The 13,256-nt window shown below is 43.9% G+C and overlaps 1 protein-coding gene across 1 annotated transcript; it reads right to left on the bottom strand.

Annotated features, from left to right (window-relative positions):
- Window positions 1-2,322: 2,322 nt before the first annotated feature.
- Window positions 2,323-11,555, bottom strand: LOC111974467 (uncharacterized). The gene is made up of 8 exons (XM_024002174.2): window positions 10,711-11,555; window positions 10,308-10,376; window positions 10,063-10,138; window positions 9,740-9,973; window positions 9,461-9,569; window positions 8,041-8,244; window positions 6,766-6,832; window positions 2,323-3,199 (listed from the first exon to the last, which is right to left on the bottom strand). The coding sequence occupies exons 1-8, from the start codon at window positions 10,774-10,776 to the stop codon at window positions 2,918-2,920; spliced, it is 1,107 nt and encodes a 368-aa protein (XP_023857942.2). The 5' UTR covers window positions 10,777-11,555; the 3' UTR covers window positions 2,323-2,917.
- Window positions 11,556-13,256: the final 1,701 nt, after the last annotated feature.

The following is a 13,256-nucleotide window of genomic DNA, read 5'->3' as shown; positions in this document are numbered from 1 at the left end:
CATACCACAATATGAGCACATAGTCTACCACACATACACCTGCTTCCCAGACTGAATATTCACCCCTGTATTCTCCATCAGTGCAACAGCACTTCCAGCTCTGACTGTGGCTGAGTCTAAATTTAGACACAGAGTCTCAGACAGAGTGATGTCATCACTGGGCTGATGRGGTGCATAAAAAAAGCCCACTGTCTGTCCACCACTGTCTATCTCATCTGCTAACAGCAGCGGCCCAGAGACTAGGAGGTGTGTCTGAACCTGATGTCAGTCTCTCTCCTGCATGTCCTGGGCTTCACCTCTACAGCTCAGCTCCACCCCAGCTATGCTGACAGCTTGCGTGTGTTTGATTTTCTCACACACTGAGGAGCTCCCCTACAACCATTACTGTGCCAACACAACCTCTCATAACCGCTGTCTCTGCTGCACGCAACAACACTCTACAAAGAGAAGCGCCAACAAACACGTGTGTGTGTGTCTGTGTGTGTGCGTGTGTGTGTGTGTGTGATCCTTAGTAAGTGCTACTGGTGACCTGGTCATTCAATGGCTGAGGTTGTTTAAGTTACTTGTCTTTTAGAGAGTGCATACAATATACAGACTAAAACCATACAGAACAGTATCTCACCCATTCATCACAAACAGTGATACTCCGTTACCATCATCTCCAAACTGTTCCATTTTAGGTGTCATTTAGGATGGTTTTCTAGGGTAAACAAACCTTTCAGACATGTACCATATGTAGCACAGTACCCAAAGGGTTATACATACAGAATGTCTAAAATACTGGCCTTCCATGTAACTGAGCCCAATGTTTAAGTGTAGGTTTAAACTTGTTTGGAAAAGTGCACTTCAATGTATTTGTCTTTCCCTCCAAGTCCTTTCCAAAAATCCACTATATTCCTCTCTGGAATGAAAAGGAAAACCTTTTAAGACACCTGAAAGTATCTGTGTTTAGTTTGTGCCTGCAATCCGAATAATGAAAGAGCCTTGAGAAAAATGCTGAAGGGTAGAATTTTTTCTCCACCCAATAAAACATTATATCCGATTATTAAAAGTGGAAGTCATTTCATCAAAACTTCTAAGTGGGTAAACAGGAGCTGTAGTTGATAAGATGAGACATTTCTGTTTTTTCTACAATTGTTCCAGCCTGGTCACGTGATACAAGTCAGGATTAGACGTCCATCCATGTCTGAGGATGTCGGGAGTTGACATAGAAACAGGCCACTAGAGGCAACCGTGAGCGCTGTCACCTTCAAGAAGGTTTTGGTTTTTCTAGGGCGTTGTGGACAGAGATGGCAGACGGGAGTACAAAAGGAGGTTGCATGTTCGAATCCAGTGATAGAAACCTCAATCCCAAACTTTTTAAACTCGGGGCCCCCCCCCTCCAGCATTGGGGAACATCCCCAATTCTATACATGCAATTCTATACATTTTTTCCATGTCTAATGTGTATTCGTGATATTTAAGTGACAAAAAAATTACAACAATATCCATGGGCTAAAAAACCCTAAATAAAAAAATGTTAGCTGACATGGGTTAGTTGATCTGGACATTTCTGACAAGTCATAAATAGCTCTCTATGGTATGCAATGACTAACATGACAAGAGGAACTGATGATGCACTACACAATTTCGAAATGGCACCCTTGTGCATTCTACTATTACAACTTTCAAGAGTAAGTTTAAAGCCGGACTGAGTTCCTTAAAAAAAAAGTATATATATTCTTGATCCCCGGGGGGACGCGCCCCACAGTTTGGAGTTAATGCCTAACCTTAAGATTTCGGAGTTAATGCCTAAACGTAACCTTAAACACTTTGAAATTTGACATTTGGAACAACTTCTAAATTTGACGTTTGAGAAACATGCATGAACGTCTAATTCTGACGTGAGAGCATGTTGAATTTTCCAGCATACCAAGTGAGGGAAGGGTTTGGAAATGTCAGATTTGCATACAAATGAACGACCTGTTTAGGCCTGTTTGTGCTCCTCTGTTGATCAGAAATACTATACTATAGAAACATAGGGGGAGGGAATTTCTGTTTCAAAAATATCCTATTTCACTTCCACTGGAGTCAGCCTGAGGAGGGGTTAATGAGCTAGCTATTTCCCCCTTGGTAACCACCGTAGATGACAGGAGAATAAGTGTGCTACTTCACTTTGTGTTTTTTCTTGGTGAGACATGAAACAGAAAAACGTCTAAATGTGATACCAAGACAAACATCAAAATAAGGAAAACATGCCAAGGCTTGTGCCAGCAGCGGAGGATGATAACAAGATGAAAGAAGAATCTGCAGCTAACATCATCATCTAAGAAGAAAATGATAATCTGTCTACACATCTCAATGCGTGAGTAGGTAGGGGGACAGACACTGGCAACACCTTGGGGACGGTCAGAGGTTTGATACACAGCAAGAAGCTAGCTTAAGCCGTCAGCTGTATGCCAATGAGTGTGTATATATCAAACCACGACAGTTGGATGTGTGCATCTGTTAAAATTGGCAGCATTAGCAACACAGCAGCATACTGTTCTTGCACAGTATATTGCAGAGTGGGGGGAACCATCCTCAACCATTACTGTGATGATAGAAGGGCCAAGCTGTTTGCGATCTTAGCACAGATCTGAATCACTACAGGCCTGAGCCATTACATCTGCACAGTGCATTAGTGTGAGCCCAAAGGTTTAGACACGATCCAGCTGCTTCAGTTCAGAACAGCCAGGGCTGCTGGTAGGGCTCTGCTCTACCATCAGTCAGTCAGTAGCCCCCTCAGTATGTCATGCCTGCAGTCCCTCCACCAACCCCCGCCTGTGGCCCCTCAGATCCCAAAACCCAGCAGCTCTCAGTATGTATGCTCTTTTGTGTGTATGTACTGACATGTATGTGTAACTGATAGATGTGCGCGCACACACACACAATGTTTTTAAATATATGTCAATAGTAAAGTATTTTGTCTGTAATGTCTTTTTCCAAGTAAGACTAGTTGTCGCCATTGGCGTCGACTAATGGGGATCCTTATGAAATAAAATCCCCTCCTCTCCTCTCCCCTCCTCTCCCTCACCACAGTGGAGATGCAGTTGCGTCTCAGGTTGATCTCGGTCAGTGAGTCCAGGCCCTGCAGGTTGTCCACCCTGGAGATGCAGTTCCCTGCCAGGTTCAACACGCGCAACTCAGACAGGTGGGAGAGGTTCCCTATCTGGGAGATCTGAAGGCACAGGGAAACACAGACAGAAACATCACCGTGATAAACTGGTGAAATGTTCTCTTAAGTCATGATGAATGAAAGGCTCACACCTAAGGGGCTTGTCTTGAGGCTGTGCTGTTGTAAATATATTGGGGAGGTGATAGGGGCCATAAGGGTGATTTTCAGTGTTGAGAATATGCTCTGTGTTGTCTAAATCAAATGATGAGACATGCCAGTTCTGTTTGTTGTGCAAAATAAAACTCTTGAGTACAGCGGAGTAGAGCAGACACCGGTGTACCCTGATTTACTAGCCTAAGGCCATTCCATTTTCTCTGCTAAAAACAGCCCAAAATAAATTAAACCTTCTAAAGGGTGGGAGATAACTTATTTGAATTTTTAACATACAATGTTACCATCCAATTCAACCCTTACAATCACTCCTTTCGTTTCTGACCCACATTATCATAATTTCGATGTCAAAACAAAGTCAGTATTCTCTTTGAACCATGAGTCCAAAAGGCATCCAGAATCCAAAAGGGTCAGTAGTAGTGAAATGTGGCCCTGGCCTCATTCTGGTTGAGGGGGAACTGTAGGGCCTCTTGTCAAAATGAAACTAACTACTTCAGGACCCAGGGGATTCCCCGGTTGCTGTCTGTCTGTCAGTCTGAGTGTGAGGCTGTGAGGTGTGTGCCACTCAGTCCTGTGTCCTCTCCATTTCAGGAAGAGGTCATGTTTGCGTCCCAAATGGCACCCTATTCCCTATGTACGGGCTCTGGTCAAAAGTAGTGCACTATATAGGGAATAGGATGCCATTTGCGACACGGCCCAGAACTACAGTAACTACCACTGAGGGCCCGGCTTTTGGGGTTCCCTTTTCCTTGATGATGATACACTGCATGTTACTCCAGGGGTCAAAGGTTGAAAGGCTCCTGCAGTGAGCTTGATGCAAGTAGACATGAATCAAGACAGACTGAGTATGGTTGTTAGCTTAGGGCAGAATCTAAATGAACAGTGAACATAATTTAAAGGACAAAAGCTGCATAGAGCTCTGGAGCTCTGGCTAAAAGAGCCTCTGCTTTTCCCTTCCATTTAGGGGAGGGGGGTGACAGCCTGCTCTCCACATCTAAAGCCCTTCCATGAGTGATACTGAGGCACACTCTTCMCTCTGACTCTCCTCTTTCATAGCTTGACCAGACAGTGCTATGTCATAGCTATCTATTTGTACAGTACGTTGTCTAGCTGCCAGTAGTGAGTAGTAGAAGTGGTATCTCAGTTATGGAGTTCTGACAATAGGCCCAGGTGTATTAAGTCCCCCAAATGCCTCTCAAAATACTGTTGTTGTTGGACAGAGACAAGAGAGACAGGCAAGAGACGTTGAGATTGAAACAACTTTTGTTATGACTGCTGACAAATACAACAGAGTGAGGTAATGTTCCACTCCAACTGAGGCTTCCCAGTGGTGTTCTCTTTGATTCACAGTTCCACCATGGCTCCAATGAAAAGCATTCTCTCTGTCTCAAGTCCACTTTAACACAAGTCAGCACATGGCTAAACTAATCTCAGCCCTGGCTGGGACTGGGACATCATCCTCTGCAAAGCTAAAAAAGACAGAGGGTCCACTCCACACTGGCTGTATCTTTCACTGAACAGAAATTTTACATCTCTCGTCAGGGCAGATTAGATCATCTCATCTGAAAATATTTAACTGGGTTGTGTTACAGATAACTGTAGAACTGCRTTCTGTTGGGGTGGATCACGCATCCAAAATATGTTACAGTGGTTCCCCGCTCATTTTACAGAGGAGGAACATGAGAGGTCAGGGCACTGTTGAAGTCTTAATGTCCTATAGGGATATTTGCTCTGTAGGCAGGGTCACATCTGTCCTTTATATGTCTAAAACTAAAAAAGGCAAAGTGCATTGTAAGTTTCAAATAATTTCATAATTAAGTTAAATATTGTCTGTTTGATGAATGATTTTGAATTTCTAATGTAATTCATTGTAGACATCATATACCGGTACTCCTTGCATTCCTGATACAATAAATGTAGTGCCATTCAAAAACTCTCAAGGGATAAAAAATGTCGCCTTGTCCTCAATGAATAGCAGCCATTATCACTAGTGTCAACTAGATACAGAGGAACATATTGTGAGCACAATCCATCACTCAACCAATGGAAGGAAAGGTTATTTAACAATATGTCATTCTCTAACTTCAAGACCTGGTCAATGGAGGTGAATGTCCTTCCTTCCCAAAGAGGATATTCCTCTTGAACATTTCCAACAAACTGGAAATACGACAACTTCCTATCCCCAGAGCACATCTCCCTTCTGAGTAAAATAAGAGGCCAGGCAGGGGTGATTTGAAATTAGGGCAGAAATTATCCCTTGTTTGTGGTCATACATAGGTGACTTAAACACTGTTGTGCTTTGGGAAGTACAAATGTGGTAAGAAGAAGACACAGTATGTTCGTGGTCAGAAGTCACTGTGGAAAACAGCGGCTGCTGGGTAGATTAACAGAAACCAATGTTTAATTGGGAATGAGAGTATGAGACACATGAAAAAGAGCAGCCGGAGTCAGAGAGAGGAGTCTCACAGGGACTCTGGGTTGACTTTCACTGGAGCAATGTGGGCGATATACTGGCAGCACATTTCAAACAACCAGCACTGAGGACAGATGACTTTTCAATCCTATCCTCTTTTTACAGATGCTGGCAAAATCCTGATTTGACACCAGTATTACTGTGATCCCCTCTCTTCACAGGCTTTTAATACGTTGTGACAGCAGCCAGATCATACTGTAGGCCTATCTAAGGAGAAAAGCTCATCAAATCGGCCTTCGCTCAACTTACCATTCACACTAAAATGAGTTGTAGAACAGCTTTATCAGGTTTTCCTTCATTGTAAAAGGAACAGAAATAGCCTTGCCTGTAAGAGAAATTATAGTAATTGAAGAAGAACTATAAGGTAACCCAGAGCAAGACTGGGATGTGTGGGAGCTCCTAAATATGTTTTAATTTACATTTACATTTACATTTAAGTCATTTAGCTGACGCTCTTATCCAGAGCGACTACAAATTGGAAAGTTCATACATATTCATCCTGGTCCCCCCGTGGGGAATGAACCCACAACCCTGGCGTTGCAAGCGCCATGCTCTACCAACTGAGCCACACGGGACCTTTGGTGGGAAAACAAAAGAAAGGTAAAGTACTCTAGTAACAATGGCTGAGAGAGCACTGAGTTCCAACTAAAAGTACAAATATAACTCACTGCCTTCACACGACTGAATATAGAATGTACTCAAAAGCCTCACAACAGGAACCAATGCGTGTGCTTTCCTGCAGTCAAGCCTGCATGAGCTTAACTGTAGGGGCCCAGAGTCAGTGAAGTAGTAACCAACCGGCAGTATGGGGGAGGTGGTAGTGCCTCTCTGCTCTTGCTGAACCTCACAGCTAGATATCACAGTCCCCCACTGGTCACAGTATTGCAAACAACATTACAGACAATAAATGCATGTGGGTGTATATTTGGAGAACAAAAAGGAATGTAAGTGAAGTAATCATTTTCTAAGGTTTGAAACATGGTACCTGATTGCCATGCAAGTCCAGAACATCTAGTTTAGTCAGGTTATCCAGACTGCATATCCTCTGGATTCTGCAAAACATTAAACAGACAATAATATTAACATCACCCTCTCTGGTATTCTATACAAGATATCTCTCCTATAACACAATGTTACTATGACAAAGAGCTGGTATCCCATCTGCTAACTGAATGGTTACCAGGCACAAGGAAATGGGATTGTCAAAGATCGGTAGGAATTTATTTTCTACTGATGGTTAAGTTGACTGTTTTCCACTGTCCTGTCACCCAGGATTGTCTATAGAGACCAAACTGTAACTTAGGGAAGTTAGAATTTCCAAGGGACTGTAACCTATCAGAAACCTAAATTTGTGGTATGCTTTGCTTGAAAGGTACCGCAGACTGTTCTGAAAGTGGGTTCTAAAAAGCCAAATGTCAGGTTTTACAGACTCTGGAACAAAACCAGACCTCAGCAATGGGATCCCGGTGGCATTTGCCATGATTTGTGACTTTAATCTTCCTCCCTCCTGACCTTTAGTTTTAAAGTAAAGTGATGTTAGATGTAAGATTCACAAAGAGAGCAGTGGTATGGTTTTGTACAGAAATTGGGCACCTGCAGGAAAGTACTTTTCAATGGAGGTTGATATATAGGCTAGCTGTGCTGTGGCGGTCATACAGTATCACTTKATCCAAAAAGCAGGATGTGCATATCCCTACGGTAACATCTTTATAAATGTAAAGAAAAATCCCACCAAAAAAAGACAGCATAAAAAGTTTTTCATCTGAGCCGGCCGACACAGGGAGACCCATGGGGCGGCGCACAATTGGCCCAGCATCGTCCGGGTTAGGGGAAGGGTTTGGCCGGCAGGGATGTCCTTGTCCCATCGCGCTCTAGCAACTCCTGTGGCGGGACCGGGCGCATGCACGCTGACACGGTAGCCAGGTGTACGGTGTTTCCTCTGAAACATTGGTGTGGCTGGCTTCCGGGTTAAGAAGGCATTGTGTCAAGAAGCAGCGCGGCTTGGTTGGGTTGTGTTTCGGAGGACACACGGCTCTCAGCCTTCGCCTCTCCCGAGTCTGTATGGGAGTTGCAGCGATGAGACAAGACTGTAACTACCAATTGGACACCACGAAATTGGGGAGAAAAAGGGGTAAAAGTAATTTTTAAAAAAAAAAGTTTTTTCATCTGTCCTTGATACCATGCACTGTAAAAGCACCAAAATGAGTGGGAGCTCCTATCCTATTGTTCTGTTTGTATGCTTGAGAAACATAACACAAACCTGTTCTTGCCCAGCATAAGCACTCTGAGAGAGGCCAGGGCTGAGATGCCAGACATCTGGGAGATGTGGTTGTCATACAGGTCTAGGAAAGCCAGGTGCCGCAGATGAGACAGATTGTGGATGTGCGTGATGAGGTTGTGCTGAAAGTTAAGCAGCCGCAGCCTAACCATGCCCTCCAGCAGGGGACACTCCTCCAGACCACGCCTGACACACAAAACACAAAGGCATTGTCAACAACACCACTCTGTGAGAGGATGACCCTGTATTATCTTGTTATGATGCAGAGGAGAGGAGGCTCACAGTAAAAAAGGTGCAAGCCACCTGATACGTGCTACCTGTCCCAGACCTGCTGTTTTCAACTCTCTAGAGAGCAGGAGCGGTAGAGATATTATAAATGATCGGCTATGAAAAGCCAACTGACATTTACTCCTGGAGGTGCTGACTTGCTGCACCCTCGACAACTACTGTGATTACTATTATTTGACCATGCTGGTCATTTATGAACATTTGAACATCTTGGCCATGTTCTGTTATAATCTCCACCCGGCACAGCCAGAAGAGGACTGGCCAACCCTCATAGCCTGGTTCCTCTCTAGGTTTCTTCCTAGGTTTTGGCCTTTCTAGGGAGTTTTTCCTAGCCACCGTGCTTCTACACCTGCATTGCTTGCTGTTTGGGGTTTTAGGCTGGGTTTCTGTACAGCACTTTGAGATATCAGCTGATGTAAGAAGGGCTATAGAAATACATTTGATTTGATTTGATTTGATACCACACTGGCAGGCAGGGTTCAGGAGATCTCATTATTCTAAGTGGATGAGGCTATGGATATGGTTTATTGTTGACTAGTCTCTGCTGAGTCCCCAACGAACGAATGATCCGGTTTTCAGGGGAAATGGAAAGAGAGCCTGTGACAGGACTTCCTCTTTTGGACGTTAACAAGGCCATCTTCAGTTGCCAAACGTTCTCGAACGTTGCAGATAGAAATGCCATGAATAGAGCCGATGTGATTCCTTATTCTACATATCAGAAATGCAAGTTTGATCTACATAGCCTATTTCTATCTGAATATTCCAGAATATTCCAAAACGTTCAATCCTGCTGAACGTGCCCGGCGACACTCCATCTTAACTCCTCCTCCAAATTTACTGGATTGGTTGAACAGTGCATTAGAGAACTTCCCCCGACACTTTTTTCTTCTTCTCATCAAGACCAGTATGTAGAGGATCTAGTTTCAGGCATTTCTTTTAAGCCTGCAAAGTTGACATGCACTGTCAGAGGGCAGGATAATCTTTATGAGGGACTTTGCTACACCCTACTGGTGAGTCCAAGCAATTACAAACTTGGCATTCCATTGCATGACAGTGTACTGAGAAGCTCAACATAGACCACTGAACAAACAAAGCCATGAGTGTTTTAGCCTACCTGTCCAAATCTAGTCGCTCAGGACTCAAAGCACAATCATCACAGGAACGAAAGGCAATTGGAAAACTAGAGGGAGAATTCTCACTCAATGATATGGCATCACCTGGTCCTGTTACAAAGACACATGTGTTCAGAAAAGCATCAGGTTTTACATGTCCAGAAGTGTTTAACTTGAGCACAGAGCAGAATGTTCCATTAAACTGACTTTGATCCATGAAAAAAAGCAGGGGGGCTGGCATTGCTGAAGAGAGGGGGAGGATCCTGAGTGCAGCCACTCACCAGTTGGCAGGGTGAGGGGTGAGGTACTGTGGGAGTTGATGGCCCCTGCACTGTGGGTTGCTCTCCTAGGCTTCACTCTGTGTGGCTGTGGCCCCAGGTCACCAGTCTGCCCACTGGGTAGAGCAGCAGCAGGGGGTAGGAGGGGACGCTCAGGGCCCATAAACTCACTGACAAACGCCAGCACAGGGGTGTGGAGAGGCCTGCCGCCGCCACTGTCTGCATTAAGCTTGCTGTCTGGAGAGAAAAGTAAATGGTGAGACAGAGAAGACGGGGACAGGTAAGAGACTGTCATGGTGTCTTGTAATTTAGTCAGGTAGTAGTACCTTGTCTTGGTGGATTAATTTTCATGGTGTCCATGTTTATCCTGTTTGTAAAGTCTTTAGACCATCGGACGTCCAGCTGTCAAATAAAACATTTAATGAATTAGAAATATATAATTATGATAATTAAAGGGTACTCAATACATAACGTCATGCTTTCCATGTTAATGCATTGTCTCATTAAAATAGTATAATTTGGGGAATGGGGACACTCCTCACTGTGGATCTATCTACGAAGGCAAACTCACTGGTCTCTGAACATTTCTCTCTGGTATTTGAGAGTTCACTGCTGTAAAGTGCAGTTTATAGCTGTTGACCTGTGGGGAATGACAGAAAAAGATGAGGCAACTTGAGACTAGCAATTTTAACAATAGACGAACAACAACTAAGCCAAGAGTCCACTATACGGTTACTTTTCTCTCCAGACAGCAGGGTTAATGCAGCAGGCTTGATAATATTCATGCATTTGTGGAGCAACAACATGCAACCCAGCCACTGTAACGTCAGCTAGATAGATAGCAATCTTGCTCATTTATATGACTATTACAGAGTTGCATTAGCTTTCTGGATAAGCTAGCTAGCATGCTAACTCTTTCCTAATAAAAACAGAGAGGAAGTAAAGATGATTTATTGTGGACACATCGTTCTTACCGTGGGAGAAAGACACCTTCCTGTAATGGCTGTATTGTTGTTGGTCTGTTGTCTTTGTGGCCGCATTTTTGCTAGTGTTACAACGTTGCTAGTCAGCTTGCTATAATGTGGCTAACTAACCAGTTTTGTTGTTTAACGTCAATGCTAATTATTTAAAAATGTATTGTTGTGAACTGATGCTACAATGTAAAAATGGCTCATCATGTCACTGACACAGCACTAACTTCCCTGGCAACGCCCATCGTTTCTTTGGAAACGACAACACTTCTACCTTGGTTACACCACATCCTGTCTCAATATAAGTAATCCCGCCAACAATCCTAAAAATGAAAGGTTCCGCTTGTAGAATTACCGGTAGAATATGAATAGAATGGAATAGATCATTATTGTTAATTTGGTTAGGACTGAAAATCCAACTTCTGCCTAATCGACTTTTTAGATGTCTTCTACTCTGCATTCCACTATACTGTTATCCCCGGAGCTAAAGCCTAGGTATTAGGTTACCTGTTATCAAGTCTCAGGCAAGGTTATCACCTTCTCCTCAATGACCCCAGTTTATAGGAATCACTGACTAAATCTGGGTCACGCCACCAATTTGACAAGAATGTGTTAGCCTGCTGAGCTAAACCCTAGGTCTCCGGTTTCAGGCAAGGTTAGGCTATCACGCACCTAACCGCCTCCATTATTCATTTGTATGAGCAATACAAGTAAGGAAGTAATCCAAAAACAGATTTCAGAGCCATGTCCTCTTACACTATTATTGATGCATTCATAAACACTTTTTTAAAGAAAAAAACTCTCCACCGGTAACCCTCTCATTGTTATAAAGCATTGGCTACACTGTCTCTCAACTCGAAAGGATAAGAGCTAGGAATGGACTCTCAGAATGGACTCTCAGACTCATCAAAGCGACATCCCACACACACGCTAATCACAAGGATATATTCATATATACATAAAACTGACACATTTGTAGGAGATGATGTTGTAATCTTATGTGACAAGCAGATTGTAGTGTCTTAGCTCTTATTACTTATTTATATAATAAGAAAGACTCTGAAAACAAGAAATGGAACTGGAGCTTCACATTTACTAAAACGAGTTAGTACTAGAATAACATAGAACAACACTGCGCATGACCAAGGGTGCTCCATTCTTAAAGGGGACATCAGTAATTAACAGAACATAACATTCCTTCTCTTATACAATCAGAGTTACTTTTACCAAACCACAACTGAAACATTTCCCAGAACTTGTTGTAGTTATTTTGCATCTTTTAATTTGAACTTGAACAGTTCGTTTTTGTTTGTTTGTTTATAAGTCCAGTCTGTCTGGTGGACGGTGCCTTCGTTCTGGGTAGCGCCTAGGATTGTCTGGAGGCTCCTGAACATCCTCAGTGTGTGCTGGTTCCATTATAGCTTCTGCTATAGCAGCACCTTCATCAACACGTTCCCTTCTTTCAGCCTGGGGTCTCTTTACTGCCCCACCGTCCTCTACAGTTCCCTGTGTGTCACTCTCAGGAGCTCTCTGTGCCTGTTCTCTCTCGATTGTTGTGCTGTTTTCCGTGGAATGCATTTGGTTAATGTGACGCCGCCACATTATGTCTGGGCTCACTTGAACCTGGTAAGTTCTGGGTCCCGTTTGTGTATGTACGGTCCCTCTTGTCCATTTCCCTCCTCTTCTGTAGTCTCGCACCATCACTTCCTGTCCTGTTTGGAGATGGCGCTCCCAGCCACCGGAGAGCATCTTGGCTTGTTTGTTCAGCACTTCATTACGCCTGTTTGGCTTCATGATGTCCAACTGTGTGCGGAGAGGCCTCCCGAACATCAGTGCGGCTGGGCTTTCATTTGTCGTGGGGTGTTTCGGTAGGAGGCCAGGAACTTGGCCAGTTTTGTTTGCAAAGTCCCTTCGTCTCGTTTTGCTGCAAGGAGTCCTTGCTTTAGGGTTTGCACAAAGCGTTCTGCCAGCCCATTGGTGGCAGGGTGGTACGGAGCTGAGGTTGAGTGTTTGATTCCATTTACTGACATGAATCTTGTAAACTCGTCACTTACAGAAGCTTGCGCGTTGTCACTTACCAGCTGCAGCGGCAATCCAAAGCGTGCAAACGTTGTTCTGAGACACTCTATCGTCTGAGCTGAGGTGGAGGAGTCAGTGCAAAACACCTCTGGCCATTTGGAATGGGCATCAACTATGAAAAGCACATGTTTCTGGTTAAAGGGACCAGCGTAGTCCACATGAATTCTCTGCCATGGCTCTGTGGGCCATTCCCAAGGGTGGACTGGGACAGGAGCAGGCATGTGAAGGGTTTCCAAACATCCGCTACAGTTCTTTGCCATATTTTCTATCTGTTGGTCCAGACCGGGCCACCAGAAGTMGCTCCTTGCGAGCAGCTTCATTTTGACAATTCCAACATGGCCTTCATGTAGTTGCTGCAAAACCTGATGTTGGCATTTCTGGGGTGCCAACATCACCATGTAGGTGTACACTTTTGACAAGGTCACATCTTTGGTACGTTGTAATTTCGTTTCTCCGCTGGAAATACGGAG

The sequence above is a fragment of the Salvelinus sp. IW2-2015 genome, linkage group LG15, assembly GCF_002910315.2.
Source record: "Salvelinus sp. IW2-2015 linkage group LG15, ASM291031v2, whole genome shotgun sequence".
Classification (NCBI taxonomy): domain Eukaryota; kingdom Metazoa; phylum Chordata; class Actinopteri; order Salmoniformes; family Salmonidae; genus Salvelinus; species Salvelinus sp. IW2-2015.
Note: the sequence above shows the minus strand (reverse complement) of the source record. Positions and strands in the feature narration are given on the sequence as shown.